Genomic DNA, 24346 nt, shown 5'->3' on the forward strand with positions numbered 1-24346 from the left:
CTGCCACCCCTCCATCAGAGCTCACACTGCCCTCACCGGTGTGCTGGGGCACTTTGGACCCTGCCAAGCCCTTTCTCGATGGCCCTTTTACTTTGCTCCTCAGCAGTTTTCTCATTATGTGTGGCCAGTCCGAAGCCTGGTGTTTGTCCTCCAGGGGAGTCAAGAGGCCTTTTTTCAACTCTCCAGTTTCTTGTGACTGAGAGCAAGGCTAATTGGCTCCTATTCTCTGTTCTGCTGTTTAAAGAAGGCATTTTATTTTTTATTATTATTTAAAAATATTTTTTTACATTGGAGTATAGCCAGATAAAAATATTGTAGTAGTTTCAGGCGCACAAGGAAGGGACTCAGCCATACATATATATGTTTCCATTCTCCATCAAACTCCTCTCCCATCCAGCCTGCCACATAACATTGAGCAGAGTTTCCTGGGCAGTAATACAGTAGGCACTGGTTGGTTATCCATTTCAAATACAGCAGTGTGTACATGTTGATTTCAAACTCCCTAAATGTCTCCTCCCCTAATTCTTCCCCCTAAAGAAGGCAGTGTAGGTACCATTTATTTCCTACTTGTTGGACACTCTGCTAAGTGATTTTGCATATATTATTTCATTTGATCCTTAATAATTGTGATGACTTTTGTAAGCCTCAGTTTCTTCATCTTTAAAATGGGGATGATTTTACATGCGCACTCACCTCATAGGGTTGCTGGGGAGTGAAGCCCTGGCAGGTGGGGAAGCTGCCCACTCAGTGCTGCCTGTCCCCACCCATGCTGAGTCAGTTGCTCTCCTCCACATCCCTGGGCCACACTGCTATGTGTGGGCGGTGGTCATCTCATCGCCTTGACATCCCCAGCCCTCAGCACAGAATCTGGCACAGCTGTGCTCATAAACACGGTAAAATTAGGAAGGAAAGAAAGAAGACTGCAGAGTGAGCTCCAGAAACTCCCAGTCCTGAGCTAAGAAGTTGGGGTTGGGGGACCCCAAGTGGGGACATACCAAGGAGACATTCACCCTGACTTGAGGGTGAAGGGAAGACCGGAAGACCTTTTGTCAGAGAGAAAAGAAATTAAACAGCTTCCAATTTTGAGTCCAGGTGAGGGCAGTGATTTATCCAAAGTTCGGGCCATAAATCATGGCTGAAGTTTACTAGTGTAGGCTGCGTTTGATCCACTGCATGAGGAAATATATTACCTGAAACAGAGAGAGACCCAAGGCAAGGCACCCTCGAGGCACCCACTGGGTCCTAACTCCCCTCTCTGGTGGTCACTTAGTGTCTCTTGCCTGCTGCCACCACACTTTCTTTCCCCAGGGGCTACCAAGGTGTGCTTTAAGGGCACTCCCTGCCCTTCTATCTGAGCACTTAGTGAGAAGTGCATGAAGACCAGATGTGAGAGAGGTGCATGGAAAACACAGGTCTCGTAGTCAGGGAGACCTCAGCTCAGATCTCACAGTATCCTTTCACTGGCTTGGATAAGACAGACTGAACGAACCCCAGTCTCTTCACAAGCAAAATGAGAACAAAATATATACACTGTATAGATTATAGCTTGTAAGAATTATGGCCTAAACGTAGTAATGAGGCAGATACAGCTGGATTTGAGGCTGCTGCTGCTGCTAAGTCACTTCAGTCATGTCTGACTCTGTGTGACCCCATAGACGGCAGCCCCCCCATCCCTGGGATTCTCCAGGCATGAACACTGGAGTGGGTTGCCATTTCCTTCTCCAATGCATGAAAGTGAAAAGTGAAAAGTGAAAGTGAAGTCACTTAGTCGTGTCCGACTCTTTGCGACCCCATGGACTGCAGCCTACCAGGCTCCTCCGTCCATGGGATTTTCCAGGCGAGAGTACTGGAGTGGGGTGCCATCACCTTCTCCAGAATTTGAGGCAAAGAACTGCATTTTGTCCATCTTTGCATTTCTTCCCATTTTCTGGTACAACCAGCGCTGGCACACTGCCTTATATCTAGTTGTTGTTGTTTAGTCACTAAGTTGTGTCCAACTCTTCGTGACCCCATGGACTGTAGCCCACCAGGCTCCTCTGTCCATGGGATTCTCCAGGCAAGAATACTGGCATGGGTTGCCATTTCTTCTTCCAGGGGGTCTTCCCAACCCAGGGATCAAACCCATGTCTCTTACATATCCTGCCTTGGCAGGCAGGTTCTTTACCACTAGTGCCACTTCGGAAGCCCCATCTGAGGCTGAGGGAAGCTTAAAACTCCTGTGAAGTTCGTGAGCATTGTAGGGAATTTATAGGCCAGACAACAACACACCCTCTTCCCACCCTTACTGGTCTGAAAGTGGGTTGCTGGCTCCCTGAAAGCCTAAAGGACTTACATCACTTCTGTGAGGTCCATTGTGGGGACACAGTCAGCTTCTCTGTGCATGTGTGTTTTCCAGAGTAGATTGTGGTCTGGAGAGTATTTCCATATTGCAAATAGATAGCTGCATCATAGCTGTAGAGTACAGCCTCTCCCCACGAGTCCCAAGTGACTTCAGAGTCCCCATGCTTTTAGAGGGGGAAGTAGAGCAAGACCTGAACATCCTGCACCTCTGGGTGTTTTTTCCATTATCACCAGCAGGGATCTGGAATTTGCCAGATGAAATGACTTAAAACTCATTTACTTAAAAAAAAAAGTGTATGTTGGTTAGTTCTTTGTTGAAGAGGGATTTACTCAATGGTCACTTGTCACATGCCTACTCCATGCCAGCTTCTGTGAGTCCTGGGGATACAATGGTGACTACCTTGTCCCTGCTTTTGAGGCGTTCCTAGTCCAGTAGGCAGAGAGAGATGCGGCAGGTAATGTAAGAACAAGAAAGGTCCACTGGAGGCCTGAGTGGGCTCAAATATACATGTAGGAAAGAAAGAGAACAGAGACTTATAGACGTTCATTTTCATATATATACATACAGCAAGAGATAGAGATAGAAATCAAATGGTTCTGTGTCACACACACATATAAATATGCATAGAGAGAGAATAAATATGCTAACGTGTTAACAGTTATTGAATCTATCTGGAGGGAATACAGTAATTCTTTGTGCTCTTCTTTCAATTTTTTCTATACTGGGATACTTTGGTGATAAAAAGTTGGGGAAGCAATGGGAGTATTCAGTGAATCAGATGAGTGTTGTAATGGAGGACGACTTAGTAAAGAGTACGTTCTTACAAATGTTGTTTTTGTCCAGTCATGCAGAGTTGCATTACATGGTTTCACATACATAAATGACCCATTTCATCCTCAGAACAGCCCTGTTGGGTCTCTAATACCAACCCCACTCCCTACTGAAAAGCAGAGGGCTAGAGAGACTACGGTGATTTGCTCGAGGCCACCTGCAGTCAGTGACATAGCCAGGACGGAGATGAGGTTTTTAGACTCCAGATCCACGATCTGTGGTTCACTTCCCCGAAGAGAAGCTGCGGTGTTTATCTTCCCAATCCTGCTCTGTCTTCCGGCTGGGGATCATCCTCTCCTCCTTTGGAGTCTGTGGGGCCTGAAGGGAGAAAGCAGACACCTGGGAGAGGATGGCAGCCATCCCTGACTGAGGCCAGTGTGAGTCTAGGCAGTGGCCTGGCTGGGGACAGCTCGCCTGTGTGGGGAAAATTGCCTCCCCAAGCCAGAGAGAGGCCAGGGGTCTCACAGCGAGCACCTCCCTTGAGGATGACCCTGCCTCGGTCATGACAACTGAGCCAGAGGGTGAGTTTTATCACTCACCCCCACCAGGAGCCAGATAAATGGCTCCTTCTTGGTCTCCAGCCAGTTATTGCTCCTGTTGCCAGAAACTCTTAATCATGCTGTTGGAAAGGGCCAAGCCCCCTCCCCACAAGCTGCCAGCTGGCTCCTGTGCACCTCAGCTAGCCATAGCTTTCTGCACCACCAGTAGCAAAAGCCCCCTGTTTGGGCCTGGTTTGGAGGGTATAGACTTATACTTACTGTTCAGTCTCAGGTGTATTTATAAGCTTGTTTTTCTATCCCTGAAGTGCCACCACCCCCAGGGAATTGCTGAAGCTCAAACAGAACAATGATAGCCCCAGGGTTCCCCATGCCTGACCACCATCTGCAAGCCAAACAGAGACGCCTCAGGACAAACTAGCCCTGCTGATACCTTGACCTCTGACTTCTAACATCTAGGACCACAAGAAAATAAATTTCTGTTGTTTGAACCACCAGTCTGTGGTCTTGTGTTATGGCAAAGGAACATACTGATGAATTTTGGGGGTGGTAGAGTCCTAACACGAGACCCGCACAGAGCTGGGGCGTGGGTACATCTGTGAGTAGATACAGGCCCAGGGACCACGGGTGGACATCACTGCTTGGATTGATCATCTGGATGTCTCCAGGGGTGAGTGGATAGGTGGAGCCCCACCCTCCCTTCTGGGTCTTCTCTCCAGCTCTTCCTGCTTTTGAAACAGGAGGGAAGGAGGCAGGGTACACACTTTAAAAGAATGACAGCCCCAAGACAGGACATAAACTGCTTAGAACAAAATAGGTCCAAGATGGTGGACAAGTTAACTTTCACTAGTTTGAGTCTCAGTGTTTTCTTGGACTCCAAAATCACTGAGGATGGTGAGTGCACCAGTGAAATTAAGATGCTTGCTCCTTGGAAAAAAAGCTATAACAAACCTAGACAGCATATGAACAGAGACATCACTTTGCCAACAAAGGTCTGTATAGTCAGAGCTATGGTTTTCTCAGTAGACTTGTACAGATGTGAGAGTTGAACCATAAAGAAGGCTGAGTGCCAAAGAATTGATGCTTTCAAACTGTGGTGCTGGAAAAGACTCTTGAGAGTCCCTTGGACAGCAAGGAGATCCAACCTGTCAATCCTAAAGGAAATGAACTCTGAATGTTCATTGAAAGGACTGATGTTGAAGCTGAAGCTCCAGTACTTTGGCCACCTGATGTGAAGAGCCAACTCACTGGAAAAGACGCTGATGCTGGGAAAGATTGAAGGCAGGAGGAGAAGCGGATGACAGAGGATGAGATGGTTGGATGGCATCACTGACTCAATGGACATGAGTTTGAGCAAACTCCAGGAGACAGTGAAGGATGGGGCAGCCTGGAGTGCTGCAGTCCATGGGGTGGCAAAGTGTCAGAAACGACTTACCAAGTGAACAACAAAAATATGATCACTGAAACACATCTGCAAGCTAAGTGGCATACTCACCATTGCCCTGACAGTTCTGAGGCCAGTCATCAAAGGTCAAAATGTGGGTGGTGGCCCGATTCCTCGAATCCTTGCCCCTTCCCTGAAATATTAATAGTTGGAATACTCCTCCCACTCATTAGCCTATGAAACTCAGCCTGTAAAAACTAAACATGCCATATTCCAAGGCTGCTCTCATTTTCTGAGACAGTCAAAACTCTGTGGAGTGTGTTTCTCTTCAAATAAATCAACTTCTTATCTATCACTTTGTCACAGAATTCTTTCTGTGATGAGACATCAAGAACCCGAGTTTCATTAATTCCTGAGACCAGGTGTGAGGCTGAGTTCAAGTCCAAATGTGAGTTACATGGTTTCACTTTGAGATCACTTATTGTGATCATAAATCTCAGGGACAGGAGCCCCTCTGTGTGGCTGAAGGAGGTGGCCAGGCCATGGCAACAACACACCAAGAGGACCTCATCATGGAACAGTGGCAAGACCTCACAAAAGGAGGCTTCTCAGGTGCTGTTTTACTGATGTCACCAAGCTCTCTGTGGAGGGTCTGGCTCAGCTTGTGAAAATAACTCTGTTCCTAGAGCATTCTTGGGTGAAGAAAAAAATATTTTAACCTTTTCACAGCATCCTTGGTTGCCTTAAATTGGCCCAGAATTTTCAGGCTTGGTGTCATGAGGCCTCTTCTTTTTTTTTCTCTGCCTGGATTTGGGCTTACCCCTTGTTTCTGAGCTTGACTTTGGGGAACCAGTGGCTGTGATGGAAGCTGAGACACAAGGGGACCAGGACTTTGTCCAGGGGTGGATTTTCTCCTGGGCCTTTGAGAGGTAGACATCACTCACAATGGGTAAGATGAGTGCAAGCTTCTAGTTAGAAGGGGCCAGGCCCAGAGAGGCTCAGAGTATGTCTGAGGCTCCCCTGACATTGAGTAACATTCAAAGTGGGAAACCTCTGAAAGCAAATGTACCCCTGTGGGCTCTGAAGGGAGCCAGCATCACCAGAAATAAGCACCAGTGAGAATCCCAGGGATCCTGGAGCTGCTCTTGCTGCTTCGTCCCCCTAAACCACAGTTTCCCCTGTAAAGTAGTGACAATGATACTTATCTCCAGGAAGGTTGCATGGATAAAGGAAAACAAATAGACAAAGCATTTGGCACATTTAAAAGTTCTCAAAATTAGTAGTTACTATTATTTCATATCGGAGAAGGCAATGGCAACCCATTCCAGTACTCTTGCCTGGAGAATCCCATGGATGGAGGAGCATGGTAGGCTGCAGTCCGTGGGGTCGCTAAGAGTTGGACATGACTGAGCGACTTGACTTTCATGCGTTGGAGAAGGAAATGGCAACTCACTCTAGTATTCTTGCCTGGAGAGGCTTTACCTGGTGGCTCAGAGATAAAGAAATCTGCCTGCAATGTAGGAGACCAGGGTTCGATCCCTGAGTCAGGAAGATCCCCTGGAGAAGGGAATGGCAACCCAGTCCAGTATTTTTGCCTGGAGAATCCCATGGACAGAGGATCCTGGAAGGTTGTGGTCCATAGGGTTGCGAAGAGTCTTTCATGACTGAGCAACTAAGCACATTATTTCATACACCTCGTTTCTACTCAAAACAATGTAAACATCAAATGTATATTTTTTATTGTTGTTACTCAAACCAAAAACAAATGCATGTCTGGACCAGTATAAAACAGCCTTGGGAAAGGAAAGGTCTAATGTTATTTACTGCTTGGCTTGCTCTTACAGAACTGCACCTTCGTCCCCCTGGTGTTTGGGAATCTTTGAATGGCTCAAGGCAACTGCGTTGCACTAGGGTTAAGGCAGGGTCAGTGTTTCATGTTTAAAGTGGGTAGAACTTTTGTTCATATTTCTTTCTCCCGTTAATGGTTAAATAGCTGACAGCTGATAAGGTAGGTGTTGAAGGTCTCAGGGCACCACGATGGCTCTTGATGAGCCCTGGTGACACTCAGGCTGTCAGTGCTGGAAGGGTCAACACTGGTGAGAGATTGTGGGCTCAGGAGGTGGAGGCAGCCACCCAAGGCTGTTTGGCTAGGGCAGAGGTATCAAGAGATGTCAATGACATTACCTGGGTTACTGGGTAAGTGAGAAAAGGAAAACAAACACAACAGCAACAAAAACGAGCCTTGCTGGCAGCCAGACCATGATATTCCCAACTGAACATAGACAGTGCCCTCAACACAGAAGCAACATGCTATAAAAACCTTCTGCATCTGTGTTTGCAGCAGGACAGAAAGGAGGCCACTCGGACTCCAAAAACGTGACCAGACAGTGCCTGCTTCTAGCTAACAAGGAGGGACTGCTGCTCCTGTAGCAATGCCAGTTTTAGCCTCGTCTGCTGGAACGTTGTTACTTAAATTAAGCACTAATGATTTCACAACAATTAATTAGATTAAGATACTGGATAGCTGAATGATCCCCTCCCCTTTGGACAGTGTCCCACTGAGAACGGCTACTACCGTGCCGCACTGGTGGTGCAGTGGTGAGCACAGCTGCCTTCTGGAATTCCCCAGCTTCCCCAGCCTTTCTGTAGTCTCACCCAGCACAAGCCCAGATTTTCTAAGAAGCCCCTCTCAACTCCTCATGTAGGGATGCTCTCGAGTTTTCTGAAGTATGTCTTCCCTAGCTGCAGTAAACCAGATAATCCTAACTTTAATCTGATTCCAAGTATGTTCCCTGTAGCCTTTGGCTGGTGAATCTTTATATCTGTAAAATGGGCATAATGATACCTGCCCAGGATATTGTGTGAATCAAGTGATACCATGTAGGTAGGAAGAAGATTTTTTTTAAATGAGTATTTCCTTATTTATTTGGCTGCACTGGGTCTTAGTTGAGGCTTGTGGGATCTAGTTTGCTGACTGGGGATTGAACCTGGGTCTCCTGAGTTGGGAGTGTGGAGTCTTAGCCATTGGATCACAAGGGAAGTCCCAGGAGTGAGTTTTTAACGTTGAAATTGCTATAGGTCTAAAAACTAGTGTGATGTGGAATTTGCAGATGGTTCTCTTTTGAGACTCAGAAGAAGGTATTATACTTTTTAAATTGTAGGTTCCTATTCAAGGTTCTATGATGTGTACCCGCCTCGGTTTCATTGGTGTAAATCTCTCCTACCATTTAGTGCTTAGGAATAGCAATTAACACGTAAACTTCAAACAGACTTGCCCATGGGTAAGTCTGAGTGTTGGTCGTGAGGTTGCAGAGCCTGTAACTTCTGAGCCCCACCCCTGTCTTTTCCTGCTGATAACATGGCTTTCCATCAGGGAGTGGCTAGAATTTTAGCCAGGCTGTGAGACAGAGCCATCCACCCAGCAGGAAAGGCAGCCAGTGACCGAGTCCCTCCCCTTTCCAAATACCAACTTCAGTGGCAGCCCCACTGCCTCCAGAGCGAGGGCCAAACTCATTAGCGTGCCCTCTGAGGCCCTCACCTCCGACCACTTCTTTTGTGCCCTACCCTGAGCTATAGCAACTGTCTGTGTGCACGTACTCAATTTATGTTTAAGAATGTGTGTATGCTCAGTCACTTTAGTCACTTCAGTTGTGCTGGACTCTTTATGACCCTATAGACTGTAGCCTGCCAGGCTCCTCTGTCCATGGGATTCTCCAGGCAAGAATACTGGAGTGGGTTGTCATGCCCTTCTCCAGGGGATCTTCCTGACCCAAGGATTGAACCTGCATCTCCTGCCATTACAGGCGGATTCTTTACCTCTGAGCCACCGGGGAAGCCCAGCAAACATCTCAGGGATTCCCAATTTCATTTTATGTTTTCAAGTCTCCAAGACTGGCTAATGCTTTTCCTTCTGCTTGCTATATCCTTCTACTTCTCCTTCAAGGCTCAACTCAAATATCACTTCCTCTATAAAGCCTCCTCTGCTAACCTTTCCTGCCTTGTGATGTTTCCTATCTAATTGTGCACTTATCACACCATGTTGAAATTATACCTCTTCCAATCTCTAATACACACAGTTGTAGGGGACTTCAGATTTCATCAGCTGGGAAGCTCCTTGATGAATGGAAGTGTGCTTTTTCATTTTTGTATCCTCAGGAACACCTTTTTATACAGACCATGGGGCCTGGTACACAGTAGGGGGTTAATAAATGCTGTAGTTTGTTGTTGATCTTGTTATATTGCAGAAGAAGTATGTTGTTTTCACTCTTTTGGTCTCTCTTGGGACAAGGAGGCTGGAACATTTGTCACTGGAAAGTTTTTTGCGGTCACGGAAAGGCCAGTCCTAGTCAACTAGGATTATCACAGACTCTGCCCAACTCATGGTAATGCCCAGCTCATAGGAAAAGAATTTTCTTGATCCTATTTTCAGGCCTGCCAAGGCATGCTTTACTATGTATGGTTAATTCATTATTGCTACTAGTATTTTTCTACCAATTACAACTAAATCTCAACTTGGGAATTTCTTTTTTCAATTAAAGAACCACTGCCTTTTCAGCATGATGATATTTTATTCTGGAGGACTAAATTGTCATGAATATTTAATGGTTTTATATTATTTGGAATATGGCTACTCTTGGGCTTCCCTGGTGGCTCAGATGATAAAGAATCTGCCCAGAAAGCGGGAGACTGGGGTTCCATCCCTGGATCGGGAAGATTCCCTGGAGAAGGGAATGGGTATCCACTCCAGTATTCTTGCCGGGAGAATTCCATGGAGAGAGGAGCCTGGCAGGCCACAGTCCATGAGGTCACAAAGAGTTAGACACAGCTGAGCAGCTAACACTCATACTCTCCCTTGAGGAAGGTCAATATTCGGGATCATGAACACTGATATCCCTCCATTTACCCGCTGCAGGATACTGAGAAATGAAAACCAGTTTTGCCCCAGGGTTTGCATTGTTTCTGAGGGAAGAACTTTAAGCCAGGAAGTCAGGAGACCTAGGTTCAAGTCAAGTTACTGTTTTGCCATTAACTGTCCATTTTTGTTTTTCAGTGGTTCTCAATGTGTAGTCCCCAGACCTGAAGCAACACCTGGGACCTTTAGAAATGCAAATTCCTGGATCCACCCCAGGCTCACTGAGTCAGGAACTTGCTAACAAATTTAATAGAATTCATTTATTTTATAAATAAATGAGATTTGATAAAATCATATTTTAATAGACTTCTAGTGCACACTAAGGTTTGCGTCTGACTAGTCAAATCACTTTGCTTTATCATTTTGATATAAATTTTTAAATTATTCAAATAATTCAAGCAAAATAGTATATACAAACTACAACATTACATAAAATTTGGAAGACAGAAATTTAGGTGTAAACTCAACTGAAGTGTGAACATGTTTGTTCCTTTTCTTTAGTAATTTGTTTTCCTCAAATACACATGTTTCCATGGAATTGTAATCAGAAGACACACACAATTAGGTATGGTACTTTTGTCCCACTTAGTCTTGGAATGAAAATATTCAGTGTGCCACTTTTGCATCATCATAAGCAGGGGTCCTCAACCTCTGGGCCGCAGACTGGTACCTCCTGTCTGATCAGCAGCGACATTAGATTAGAATAGTGCACAATAAATGTCTATGCTTGAATCATCCCGAAACCATCTCCTCCCACCCCAGTCCGTGAAAAGCTGTCTTCCACGAAGCTGGTCCCTGGTGATATAAAAGGTTGGGGACCGCTGGTCATAAGAACTATTTTTAGTAGTTCCACAATACATTATCTAAAAGCTGTGCCAAAGCGTACCTCGCCAGGACCTGAAGGTGAACTGGCACACATGGAGGAGAAAGTGCTGGGGCAGACAAGGAGGCCTCCCGTTCTCTGTACTTCCTCCCCCCTCCCCCCAGATCCCGCAGAAATATCGAAACTATGAGTGTTTCTGGAAATAGTCATAAGCAGAGAGGAAAGCAACGTCAGTCAGTAGCCTTGAGTTTTCCAGAGGTATCCAGAAACACAGGTTTTCTCTTACCTAAATCCTTTCCTGAAACCCTGAGGCTGCCAAGACGTCGCCACACTACCTTGTGGCAGCATCCAAGAATGACACCTTCTCTTGAGAAGTACGGCTGCCCCCGGACCTGAATCCAGGTCCTAAGCCAAGTGCCTGAGTGTCAGCAGCTGGGGCACCTGCTGTCTACCTTAACAGAGACACCCCACTCTCCGCAGGACTAGCTGGGCTCTGACCCTGGGGCTAGAGTCTGGCCAGGATCCTCAGCATGTCTGGCAGGGGTTCAGATGTTTTACCTGCTCCTGGCCAGCCCCCTGCCCTAGTGGGCTGGACTGCAATCCCTGGCTGACAGAGCCTCACTCTAAAATGAACACTCTTCTAAGAACCAGCATACAGCTATGAGAAATGCTGTGCCTCATGTCCTACGTGGACCTGAGGGATGTCAGAGACACCCCAGGCTGAGGTCAAGGTGGTCACGTGCCCTTAGAGAATGTAAGTGGAACTGCTCAGCCGTGTCTTGTGCACCAGGCCTAAAATCGGGCAAGCCTCTGCCCCAGCCCTGCTTCTCCTTCCCCTCCCCCTGCTGACTCATCTGCAGGGACACAGCATGCCTCATAGCAGTGTGGCAGCTGGTATGGAAAACAGGGCAGTGGTGGGAATCTTGTTCACCTGGCCCAGAATTAAATGTGGCTTCAAGTCCTGAGCCCCTTGTGAAAGGCGAGCAGGGTAGGAGATGGCTTGTGGTCCTGTCTACCCAAACTTCTCCTCTCTGGGTACCATGCCCTCAGGAGGGCTCCAGACTGGCTCAGCCACAGGGCAGGAAGTCTGGCAGTGTGGTGGGAGGGGCTCTCGCAGAGGGCAGGCAAGATTTCACAAGAGTTCTATGGACTGACTTTCTGCTGATTCTACTTTTCATGCACTCGCCTGGGTGACTTCCATCTCTGGATCCCACCTCGGATGTTACTCGTGAATGACCTTTCCTGCAGTTGTGGAGGCCTGTTAGGAGTTTGCAGGCCCCACTGGGGATGTAATTCTGGGCTTCTCGAGCTTGTGGGGATGGGTGGACGTGGTCTCTCGAGGGACAGCAAATCCAGGACAGATCTAATTGCTGCTAATCAGGTTGTTTTTCAATTTTTTTCTTTTACATGTAAATACTTAAAACACACACGCATACAGATTCCATGGCCTTAAAAGTCTATATCGATCTTTACATATACTTTTAATCCCTAGTGATATACAAGTATAAGAATTTTTTTTATCATAGTTGTGATTCAATATATAATTTACTTAGTCCTGTTTTCTCCCCCACTTTATCGCATATAAAATTTCCTCATACTTGTTTTTAAAAGCTACAAGACCAATTGTTATGTAACCTTTTGGAGGTCACCGATCTCTTTGACAATGTGCCACTGTAAGTGCCTAAGTGTTAGCAGTAAGGCTTTTATTTCAGATTCCCATCATTACTGCTCCACAAATTTCCTGGCACTTCCAGTAGTAGGTATTCAACACAATGCTTGTTTAAAGGAGGACTTAGTAATAGCTGGCTGCTCCCTCCCTGATGGTTTATTGTTGGGCATTCAAATTGTTTCTAGTTTTTGACAGTTGTGATGCACTGCTGCTGTCAACTCCTTCCTATAGTTTTTTTCTCCTTCCCAGAAGGCCTGTTTTTGGAAGATGTTTGGGCTTGGAAAACATGTGTGCTTTATTGTCTCTGTGCCTTTGCTTATGCACAAGGAAAGCCTCCTCCTTGTTTGTCCAGATTCTATCCTGCAAGACTCTGCTCACATGCTGACTCCTCCCAGAAGCCTTTCGTCTACCTGTACTTGGAAGTGAGCGCTTCTTCATTGCTACCTGTGCCTTGACTTAGTTAATTCAGGCTGTTGTAACAAATTACCATAGAGTGGGTGGCTTGTAACCAATAGAAACTTATTTCTCACATTTCTGGAGGCCAGAAGTCTGAGATCAGGGTTCCAGCATGTTGGGGTTCTGGTAAAAACCCTTTTCCAGGTTTCCTCATATGGTAGAGAGCCAGTGGGTTCTCTGAGGTCTCTTTTAGAAGGAGCCCATTTACAAGGGCTCCACCCTCACGACTGAATCACCTCCCAAAGTCCCTACCTCCTAAGATGCCATCCTGTTGGGGGTTAGGATCTCAACATATGAATTTTGTGGGGGACACAAACACTCACCCCTTTGTACTCCTCTCCAGTGGTACTCATCACATTTTATGATTCAATTGAAAAAAATTTTATATATACATCTTATCTCCTTTATTAGACTATGTTATACCTTATATATGTGAAACCCAGAACGGATCATTTTAATACCATTTGTTCTATAAGAACTATTTTCAGTTATATGCATGCAAAAATCAGTAATAATCACTATTTTCTTGATTTGTTATTTAGTTTTAAAACAACAATTAAAAAAAAATACATTTCCACTTTAAAGATGCACAAATCCATTACAGATATTTCCTGGCAGAACCCAAATTTTTACTTCCCAAACAAAATATTACACCTCACAGTTCACTGTAAAACCTGTTTTACGTTTTAAACCCAAAAGTCTAAGTGGTCACACAGGATAACAGAATTGAAGTCAGATTCTATTTCTTTGTTTTTTTAATTAGTATGATATCATTTTTAATTTTAAACCTACCATTTCTATTTAAAGGCAAGAACAAGCAATAAATACCATGGAATTTGGGACGTAAGATGACAAAGTTGGGAGGTTACTGAACAATTAGTTGTAATGAGCATACGTCGTGGTCAATGATCATCAGGGATCAACTATGTAACCGGGAGGTCTCTAAATTGACATTAGCAGAGAACATATATTCAAGGAGAAGTGATATAGAACTGTGATCATTTGAAGTTTTTGTATACATTAAGAAAACCCAATAGTAACCATAGCAGTTGTTTACAACTCTGACCAAAAGAACTATTTTGGAGGGGGTGTTAATTTTTACCACCGGCATTATTTAGAATCGTGATGATGAGAAGAAGTTTTTATTACTGTCACATTCTCTATGGATGATGGCCCCCTTATTGCTCTCTGGCAGTGCAGGCAGCTCCTGTCTTCCTCAGGAAGGTCCACCTGATTCGTCAGCAAGCTTGTGGGGAGCAGAGGTGGCTGTGCAGTCCACGTTGTACAGTGTCTGCTGCACAAACAAAGCAGTTCTGAGTGAGGGCCTTGGCGGGACCTCTAAGGTTGAACTCCCTTTCTCTGTACGTGAGGCCAGTTTTCTTTGTGTAGTCCAGACAAAGTAACATTTCACAACAAATTCAATACAGAAACAGATGAAAAAAGCCCAGCCTTTTCTATCAAGCCAAACATGAAAAAAGTAGCAAAATTTCTTTGTGACCCAGTGTCACTCTTCTGACTCATTTTTCGTTGTTCTTTGGCAAATACCAGATATTCCTCACAGTATCGTGTTTCATATGCTAAATGGGATGAGTTTGTTGTTATTCAAAACATTAAAAAGTATTCTCCATTTTAGTCTCTAATATGGTAAATACTGATAGCTGTGTTTCACATAAAAGAGATCTCTTTGGAATTGTGACTAATTGTTGAGAGTGTAATGGGACCTTTTGGGAAGTTGAGAATTGCTGTACTACAGCACTGTCTTCAATATGGCAGATGCCTATGTACACTTGTTAAATGAGTGAGGGACTGATGGATGGGATGTGCAGGCTGCAGTGGGAATTGCAGGGAGGGGCCAGGCTCCTGAGGCAGTGCTGGTGGATATCACTGGGCGGTGGAGGCTGCCACGGTCTAGGAGCACTGGCTACCATTTAAGCAGTGTTGGCCTCAGGAGTGGGGTCTGGGGATGAGGGTAATGGAGGCTCTGTGTCCTAGGGTCTTCGGGATGCTCACTGTATCTTCTTTCCCTTGGCGTTGGTGGACAGGAATTACCCAATATTCCTCTCCTGGGAGAGGAACTGAGCAGAATGGATTTCTAGGGATCTATGGCTGCTAAACCATGAGGTGAGAGCACAGTGGCCAGAAGCCTATAGCGTTAAGCAGACAGATCCAGTCTAGGGACCTCTTGCTCCTCTTGTGGGATCTCCGGCAAGTTGTTTTTCTGCTGTCTGACTCCACCACAAGGGGAAGGTGGGGTGAAATATTTGTGCAGTGTCTGGCATACACTGGGTGTACAAGACATTAGTGGGTCCATTAGCAATGCCATCAATAATAATAAGAAGAAGTAAGCTGGGAGGTCTGGGGTTAAGGAGGAAGGATCCCACGGGAGTTCTTCCTGGTATATCGAAACTTGGTCCTGAATAATTCATTGCCATGGGGGCTGTCCTGTCCACTGTAGCATGATTAGCAACATCCCTGGCTTCTAAGCCCTACTTGCCAATAGCACTGTCTCCCTGGTTCTGACAGCCAAAAACATCACCTGGGGGGCAGTTTGGAAACTATCCTACAAGGCATAGATACTCAACCTTCTAGGGCTCTGTTGTGGGGTGCCTGCTTGCCTGCAGTGCCCCAAGAAGAGAAAGACGTCACACCAGCCTAGTGCACACAGATCTGACTCACTCCCTGCAGAAAAAAATTCTGCCAAGATGTTCTGCTCTCAAGGAAACAAAAGGCTTCCTGTCTCTGATCCTTTTCTCTGAAGAACCTTCCTGCTAATGGAAACTTCCCTCAGCGTTTGGCACGCCGGGACCCTGGGGAAGCAGTAGCTGACCAGCACAGGTTTTGCTGAGGGAAATGTGGCTAATACCCAGCAACCCGGGGGGAGGCTGTCCTGCCTTGCATCCTTAGCCTTGACTCTAATGGCATCCAACCCCCAAGTCTCTACTGAAACATCTGGTCCGATCAGAAGCAGAACAAATAAACCAAAGGCGGTATATTCATACAGCAGGATGCTACAGTGACCTGAGTGAATGTGTCATACCACATGCAACTGCACGGATGGCTCACCAACATAATGTTGAGTGAAAGAAGCCCGGAACAAAAAGAGCGCATATTATATGCAACCATGACCAAAAAGCTCCAGAAAGTCAAAATAATCTATGTTAAGGTTCCAGGGATGCGTGTGCAAGGGAGGCTTCTGGGATGCTGGCTTAGGTTGTGAAAATTCATTGAGCACTTTATGATATAGGTATTTTTTGAGATATATGTTATGCTTCGATAAGAAAAACATTCTGGGCCAAGGGGCAGGAAGGGCCCTTCACCAACATCCTTGTGAACACAGGGAGGAAAAATCATGAACAATTCTGCCTGCACGGCTCTAAGTTATTATTAATATTTTTGGACTCAGTTTTGTAAGTGAGACGATGTATGCAAAATAACTAACCTGGTAGTTGACATATAAAATGCTCAATGAATGGTAATAATTACTACTGCTAATAAGTTGTTAACTGACCTAATATACAAAATAATAATTAAATACAAAGAATAGCCTTTTTTTCTTAAAGGAGAAAAAAAATGTTCTGGAGTTTTCAGGTATGTCTTTGGGTTTGGAGCTCTCTCCAAGCATAGTCTTAGAGGAAAGAAAAACCAGTAACCAACACAAAAATAAAGTCCCAAAGCCCCGTCTCATTTGGCCAAAGTGTTCAGTTCACTTCAGATCCATCATTTATTGATCCAATGCACTCTTTAGCCAGGAACCTGTGATCCACCTGCCTAATCAAGCATTTGGATCACCTTGACCATCAACCTATGAATTTCCAGAACAAACAGGTATGACTGCTTCGTCTCAGAGTAAAACTTTGACAGAAAAAGTGAGGTTTAGAAAATGTGCAATGATAGCTCCATGTTCAACCTGACTGGAAAGAAGATTCTATAAATTCCTCTCTTCTGAGAAAGCCAGCAATTAGACAACCTCAGCAAGATAGAAGGTTTCATTACAAGCTGTTCTCTTCAACTGCAAATTAGACACCAAATTAACTCTCAGGAAGATCTGAGACTCTTTCAGATTATTTGCCACCAAAGAAGTCTTAGCCTGACTATTTCTTAATCAGATATGAGAGACACTTCATCGCTTTGAGAAGACTTCTACTCCTAGAGCGGTTTCCTAAAATTTAAATTTCAGAATTTTAGGAAACACCTACAGCTACACGTCCCTATGACCTGTGATGCCGATCATAGAATCACCTAATACACTGTGAAGCAAACTCTATCTGACAGAGTCAAAAGGCTTGGATTCACTGCAACGTCCATTTAAAGAAGAAAGTCCATGCCCATCTCTGGAGAAAAGGCAGGCACTTACCTGGTCCCAGGCTTTGTCCATGGGCACTTGATTGGATCAAGATGCAGTAAAACAAGAAGATAGAGACACACAGGGGATTTTCCATTTCTGTTTCACCTGGGGTCCGAGGTCCTCTTGCTAATTTCTGAAGCTAAAGAGACCAGATTGCCTATTGATACTTTGTTAGGGAAGACTGTCCATTAATAATTAACCTTTTAAACATGTTCTCTAGTGTTCGGACTCTTTCCTTCCTACACCCAACCCCCAAATCTAAATCTGCCTCATACAAAAAAAGAGAATAAGGTTGATTTACAGAAGTATTTTTTATCCTGGTACATTTTGAAAATAAAATATCTTGTCATGTATTCTTGCCTTCCAGGGCCAAGGTCACAGTTCTAAATGCATCGGTTTGAAGTTAATATGTTTGGAAATTCTGTCAAAGGTCAGGGATAGGTGGCTTCCACAGAGTTGCCTAAGTCTCTCTCTGACAGCACTGCAAAGGGGATACAGGCAGTGGTATTTCAAATGCAGACTAAACTCAAAGAGAAAGGAAAGGACTCTGCTATGAGGAGAGCCCCCATGGGGTCTGTTTTCTGTTGAGTTTAGCGAAACTACTGGTCCTGTGGTTAAAGAGTGACGGGCAAAATTTCTATAACTGAAAGGGGCAGAAAACCTCTAATGTCAGTGTAAAAAGGAGTTGGTAAAGGAGCAAAGATGCAGAACTGGATGCTTTTGCTGGGGGCTGCTTTGAAAAATGAGTAAGCACACTCTTTCCTCCTTTGTATTAATGGATGCTCTAACAGTGTAGAGGACTGGGAAGTAAAGCCACTTGGTGAAACCAGACAGGTGAAATGCTACCATGTGATTCTCATGTAATACTCCTTGGTAAACTTTATTCATTTTTTTCAACTTTTAAAAAAATACCTATCAATGCCAGGCACTGTTCTAGTACTTGGGATAAACAAGTGAACAAAACAGACCAAGATTCCAGTCCTTGTGGTATTTATATACCATTGGAGATGGGAGAAGTCAGATAAGAGACAATAGATATAATACATAAGAGATTTATGTAGATTGGTAGAATACAATCTGAGTGACAGGAGAAGGAAAAGTATGGCTGAGTTAAGGGGGCTGGGGAAGGTAGTGATTTTAAATAGAATGGTTAGGGTGAGCCTTGTTGGAAAGTTGAGTTCTGAGCAAGATTTTGAGGGAGTTGCCCCTGTGGACACGTTGTGGAGGAGAGCGTCAGGTAGTTAGAATAGCCAGTGCAGCCAGTGCAAAGGCCCTGAAGTAGGAGCATGCCTGGAATGTTCCAGGAACAGCAAGGAGGCCGGTGACTAGGGAAACATCATTAAAAGGACTTTGGCTTTTATACTGTGAGACATGGGGACTCACTCTGAGCAGAAGAGTGATATAATTTGTATAATATTTGTAAAAGATCATTCTAGTTTATAAGACTAGGAACAGATTACTAGCAAACTAGGATGCAAGTGGTGAGATCTGCTAGGAGGCTATTACAGTGATCCAGCGAGAGTGATGGCGCCTTAGTTCAGCATGGTCAAAGTGGAATTGGGGAGTGATGGACGGATGGTAGATGTGTTTTGAGGGTAGATGCAACAGGATTTCCTGACTACTGGGGTGAAGAGAAAGAAGAGTTGAAGATGACTTCAAGGGTTTTGGTCTGAGCAGGTGGAACAGTGGTGTTGATATTAGCTGAGACGGGAAAGGCTGTGAGTGGAGCAGAGTTGGTGGTAGAAGATAAAAAATTCAGTTTTGGCTAGGTGGAGTCTGAGATGCCTCTTAGACATCCAAGTTGAAATGTTGGGTAGGTATTTAGCTAACTTGATGATCACTGCCTGGATGAAACAAACTGAGCAGGACTTTCATTTGGTCCTATTAGTTTGGACAGACTGACCCCAGGGCAAAGCTTAAGACTGTGCTGTCTGGTGGCTGCACTTCCTTCTGGAGGTCTATGGCATGGAGACCTTCTAGTTGGATGCATGATTCCTGAGCAGGGGCTTCTGTGTTGGCTTTTTGGCTGGCTCCGTCCTACCTGCACTGTTAAGCAGAATCTGAAGGTTCCACTTTACTAATTTCCCAGAAAGCTGGAACCTAGAACAGCTGACTATCTACTTGGCTCCTCTCCCCTAGGCCCACCTCATCTCTTGTCTTCTGGGTACTGCTAGGAACCAACTCCACTCCCGACCTCACTCTGCAGATTAACTTACCAAGACACTGGTGAATCCACGTGCCTCCAAGATCCTGGGTCTTCTACCAACTAGCTGTGCACAGTGTTACTTAACCTTCTTGAGTTCCATCTCTTCGTCTGTAAAATAAGAGAACATGAGCCAGAGATAATATTTTGAGATATCAATAATATATTTCTTCCAAACTCTCCCTCACACCCTCCCTCTCACCTAAGAAGAGTAAAGTAGACAGAAGTCTATAATCTTAGTCTTCCTAAAGCTTCAGTTCAGTTCAGTAGCTCAGTTGTGTTTGACTATTTGTGACCCCATGAACCGTAGCACAGCAGGCCTCCCTGTCCATCACCAACTCCCAGAGTTTAGCCAAACTCATGTCCATTGAGTTGGTGATGCCATCCCATCATCTCATCCTCTGTCGTCCCCTTCTCCTCCCGCCCTCAATATTTCCCAGCATTAGGGTCTTTTCCAATGAGTCAGCTCTTCACATCAAGTGGCCAAAGTGTTGGAGTTTCAGCTTCAACATCAATCCTTCCAATGAACACCCAGGACTGATCTCTTTTAGGATGGACTGGTTGGATCTCCTTGCAGTCCAAGGGACTCTCAAGAGTCTTCTCCAACACCACAGTTCAAAAGCATCAATTCTTTGGTGCTCAGCTTTCTTTATAGTCCAATTCTCACATACATACATGACTACTGGAAAAACCATAGCTTTGACTAGATGGACCTTTGTTGACAAAGTAATGTCTCTGCTTTTTAATAGGCTGTCTAGGTTTATCATAGTTTTTCTTCCAAGGAGCAAGGGTCTTTTAATTTCATGGCTGCAGTCACCATCTGAAGTGATTTTGGAGCCCCCCAAAATAAAGTCAGCCACTGTTTCCCCTGTTTCCCCGTCTATTTGCCATGAAGTGATGGGACCGGATGCCATGATCTTAGTATCCTGAATGTTGAACTTTAAGCCAACTTTTTCACTCTCCTCTTTCACTTTCATCAAGAGGCTCTTTAGTTCTTCTTCACTTTCTGCCATAAGGGTGGTGTCATCTGCATATCTGAGGTTATTGATATTTCTCCCGGCAATCTTGATTCCAGCTTGTGCTTCATACAGCCCAGCATTTCTCATGATGTGTTCTGCATATAAGTTAAATAAGCCAGGTGACAATATACAGCCTTGACATACTCCTTTTCCTATTTGGAACCAGTCTGTTCCATGTCTAGTCCTAAAGCTTAGGACCTAGCCTAAGTGAATTCTAAGCAACAAAGGCAAGCAAAAGGCTAAGAATGTTTTAAAGGGATGTGAAGGGAGAAAGAATATTCCTACCTTCCTATCACTAGAGAGAGAGTCTCTTGGACTTTGTAAGTAGATTGGGGAAAGGGAGATTTGTCTAGAGTGCAGAGGGGACAGTACATTGCTTCCAGAAGGTGGTAAGAACTCAAAGAGGAAATGGTGTGAGTTTGTCAGCCGGGGGGCAAAATATACCCCTGTGCCTGGTATAGGTTGGGAGTAGCAGTGAGCTACCAGTGACAACAGGTCATGAAGATGGGGAGGATGGGGGTCATCTGTGTGGACTGATGGGATAGGACCAGGTGCTCACCCCAACTCCAGGCCTTGGTATTGTGTCTGACCTAGAACTGGTGGTAGGTGGGATTGGGGTGAGAAAGAATCCAGGAGGGCTGGAAAAATAGGAGCTTGAAATTACAATTCGGGTGGGTTACAGAAAGCAAAGCTATTTCTTCTACATCAGAATCTGTGGACTGAGAGTCACACCTCTGCAAGCACAGGTATGTCATGAGTATTAGAGATTTATATGTGAAGTGCCCAGCCAAGTGCTGAGTTTATAGTAGTGTGTGTGCTCAGCCGCTCAGCTGTGTCTGACTCTTTGTGACCCCAGGGACTGTAACCTGCCAGGCTCCTCTCTCCATGGGATTTCCCAGACAAGAATACTGGAGTGGGTTGCCATTTCCTTTTCCAGGGAACCTTCTTGACCCAGGGATTGAACCACTGTCTCCTGCCTTGGCGGGCAGATTTTTACTATTGAGCCACCTGGGAAGCCTCAGTTCATAGTAGAGGTTCAATAAATTACAGTGGCTTGTTTGGGAAGCAGTCAAGGCATTGGAATCAGACAGATCTAGGTTCAGGTCCCTGGCCTATTGCTTACTAACTGGGTAACCTGGGGCAAGACATTAGCATTCCGAGATTTCGATTTTTTCATCTGTGTAGTGGGACTAAGCATATTTACTTGATCAGATTAAAGGAGAGGTAAACCCTAGGACTTCCCTGGTGGCTCAGACGGTAGAGTGTCTGTCTACAATGCGGGAGACCTGGGTTCGATCCCTGGGTTGGGAAGATCCCCTGGAGGAGGAAATGGCAATCCACTCCAGTACTCTTGCCCGGGAAATCCCATGGACAGAGGAAATCCCATGGACAGAGGAGCCTGGTAGGCTACAGTCCATGGGGTCACAAAGAGTCGGACACGACTGAGCGACTTTACTTTCACTTTCAAACCCTAGGCAGTCTTTGCCAAGCAGGAAATAATACATAGCAGCTATTGTTATTTTTATTGTTTTAATAAAGAACATGGGGTGTTCTTCAAACAGTCATGAGGGTGTCCAGGAGGTAGGTACCAGCAAGATCACAGGATTAAAATTTTAGCAGAAAATTAAAAGGGGAGGAAAACAGAAGGGTCTGGATCAGTGGTTCCAAAATATGATTGAGGGTTGGAATCAGAGTTAGCCTGAGAGCTTAGGAAATGGAAAAACTTCAGGCCCCTCCCATGAAAAAGTAAAGAAGAACATCCAGGGCTGGGGCCTGGACCATCTTAATTTTAAACAAGTTCTTCAGATTGTTCTTGCTCACCCAAAGTTTGAGAACCATTGCCTCAGAGTGGTGCTTAAGAGATCTGTTGGGTAGGAAGAAGAAAGTAATAGATCTTTCTAATTTTTCTCATATCACTTATTATAGGCTGAATGCTTTTGTCCCCCACAAATTAGTACATGAAACCTGGCCCCAGGGTGATGGTAGATATACAGGACCTTTGGTAGGTGATGGTCTTGATGGCAGAGCCCTCAGGAATGGGATCACCGCTCACATGAAAGGCATGCCAGGCAGATCCCATGAGCCTTCCTCCGTGTGAGGTTACAGTGTGAAAATATGGCTATCTATGAGGCCCTCATCAGACATCACATCTGCTAGTGCCTTGATCTTGGACTTCCCAGCCTCCAAAGCTGTGAGAAATACATTTCTGTTTTTTATAAACCACCCAGCCTATGGTATTCTATTATAGCAGTCAAACGGACCAACATATCACCTTTGAACATTTTGTTTGTGTAAATATAATGCTTATTATATATTTACACTATATCATTTGTATATAGCACTATGTAATATATTGTTATTGTTTAGTTGCTAAGTTGTGTCCGACTTTTTGTGACCCCATGGACTGTAGCCCTCGACTACTCTGTCCATGGGATTTCCCAGACAAGAATACTGGAGTGGGTTGCCATCTCCTTCTCCAGGGGAATCTTCTTGACCCAGGGATCGAACCTGGGTTTCCTGCATTGGCAGGTAGATTCTTAATCACTCAGTCACAAGGGAAGCTCATGTAATATATTAGTGCTATATAATTTATAAGCAGACAAATATTCATATACTTTGGAGAGCACCCCAGAAAGCCCAGCAGTCCATGGGAGACCCTTCACTTCCCAAGAGCTGAAAAGGGGAGCAGGCTAGATCCCATGGAGCCTGAAGCCTCCAGAGAGTTATCAGCATTGTGCATAGTGGTAGAGCCCAGCGCTTGCTTTGTTTTGCAAGCCTCAGTCTAAAATAATAATGATCTTATAGTTAGATCCCTAAAAGTTGCTCAGTGTTTGCTTTCTTTTAATTTGAAGAGCTTCTTGAAGAAATGGAGATTTCAAGAGGATGGGTATTAATGACCTGAATGTAACTTTCCTTTTAGTGTCATGGTGATAAGAAAGTTATTCAGAAGGAAAAATATTTTACATAGATAAAGAGAGCTAGAGGAGGGAGAAACCATGGTATCAGGTAAAAATCTCTAATGAGAGAAGCAGGGTTTTCTATTCTGAATCAGATTTTCTTGCTTTTATCATCAGACACTGGGATACCTGAGAATGGTAGCCTCTTTGTAGAAGTAGAGGGAAAAATAATCAAAACAGTAAGTTTTGGATTGGTGCTATTATTTCCCTCACTTCATAGTTGAGATTTAAGAGGTTAAGAACTAGGACAAAACCATACTTTATCAGTGAAAGGCTGACAGCAGGGAAATCAAGACCACCCGAATCCAGGATCACTTTTCTCAACCACAAGCCCTTAATCCCTGGACTTTTTTAGCCCCACACTGAACTTTCTTTCTTCAGCATTATTCCACTTCCAAGATTAAATTTATGAAATCTGTAGGATCATGTCATTGGAAAATGACCACCTCTCTTACACCTGCTCAAGCTTTTATTGATCCAGCTTGATCTGTATGGACATTTTTGTACCATTAGGGATCAAAACTGAGCAGGACCCTGTGGGGCTTCTGGGCATGGAAGACTTTCTGTGTCCCCCATTCCTTATTTGTAGGAAACAGACTTCAGCCTCCATGACCTTCCCTGAGTTCTGAAAGGCAGATTTGAACAGTAATAAAGGAAGGGACTCTTGCCTGGAAAATCCCATTGGCGGAGGAGCCTGGTAGGCTTCAGTCCATGGGGTCACTAAGAGTCGGACACGACTGAGTGTCTTCACTTTCACTTTTCACTTTCATGCATTGGAGAAGGAAATGGCAACCCACTCCAGTGTTCTTGCCTGGAGAATCCCAGGGAGAGGGAGCCTGGTGAGCTGCCGTCTATGGGGTCGCACAGAGTCGGACACGACTGAAGCGACTTGGCAGCAGCAGCAGCAGC

The 24346-nt window shown here is 44.8% G+C and overlaps 1 protein-coding gene and 1 long non-coding RNA gene across 3 annotated transcripts in view; one reads left to right on the forward strand and one right to left on the reverse strand.

The window, feature by feature from the left end:
* Positions 1–17383, reverse strand: part of LIPC (lipase C, hepatic type) — a 162114-nt gene extending 144731 nt beyond the window's left edge. The window contains 1 exon segment of the mRNA NM_001035410.2: positions 17268–17383. Within this exon segment, the coding sequence (NP_001030487.1) occupies positions 17268–17352 (85 nt within the window). The 5' untranslated portion in view covers positions 17353–17383.
* The window catches only part of LOC101903685 (uncharacterized), a 147529-nt gene that overhangs the window by 119945 nt on the left and 3238 nt on the right, over positions 1–24346 (forward strand). The window lies entirely within an intron of this gene.

This window comes from Bos taurus, chromosome 10 (genome assembly GCF_002263795.3).
Source record: "Bos taurus isolate L1 Dominette 01449 registration number 42190680 breed Hereford chromosome 10, ARS-UCD2.0, whole genome shotgun sequence".
Lineage (NCBI taxonomy): Eukaryota > Metazoa > Chordata > Mammalia > Artiodactyla > Bovidae > Bos > Bos taurus.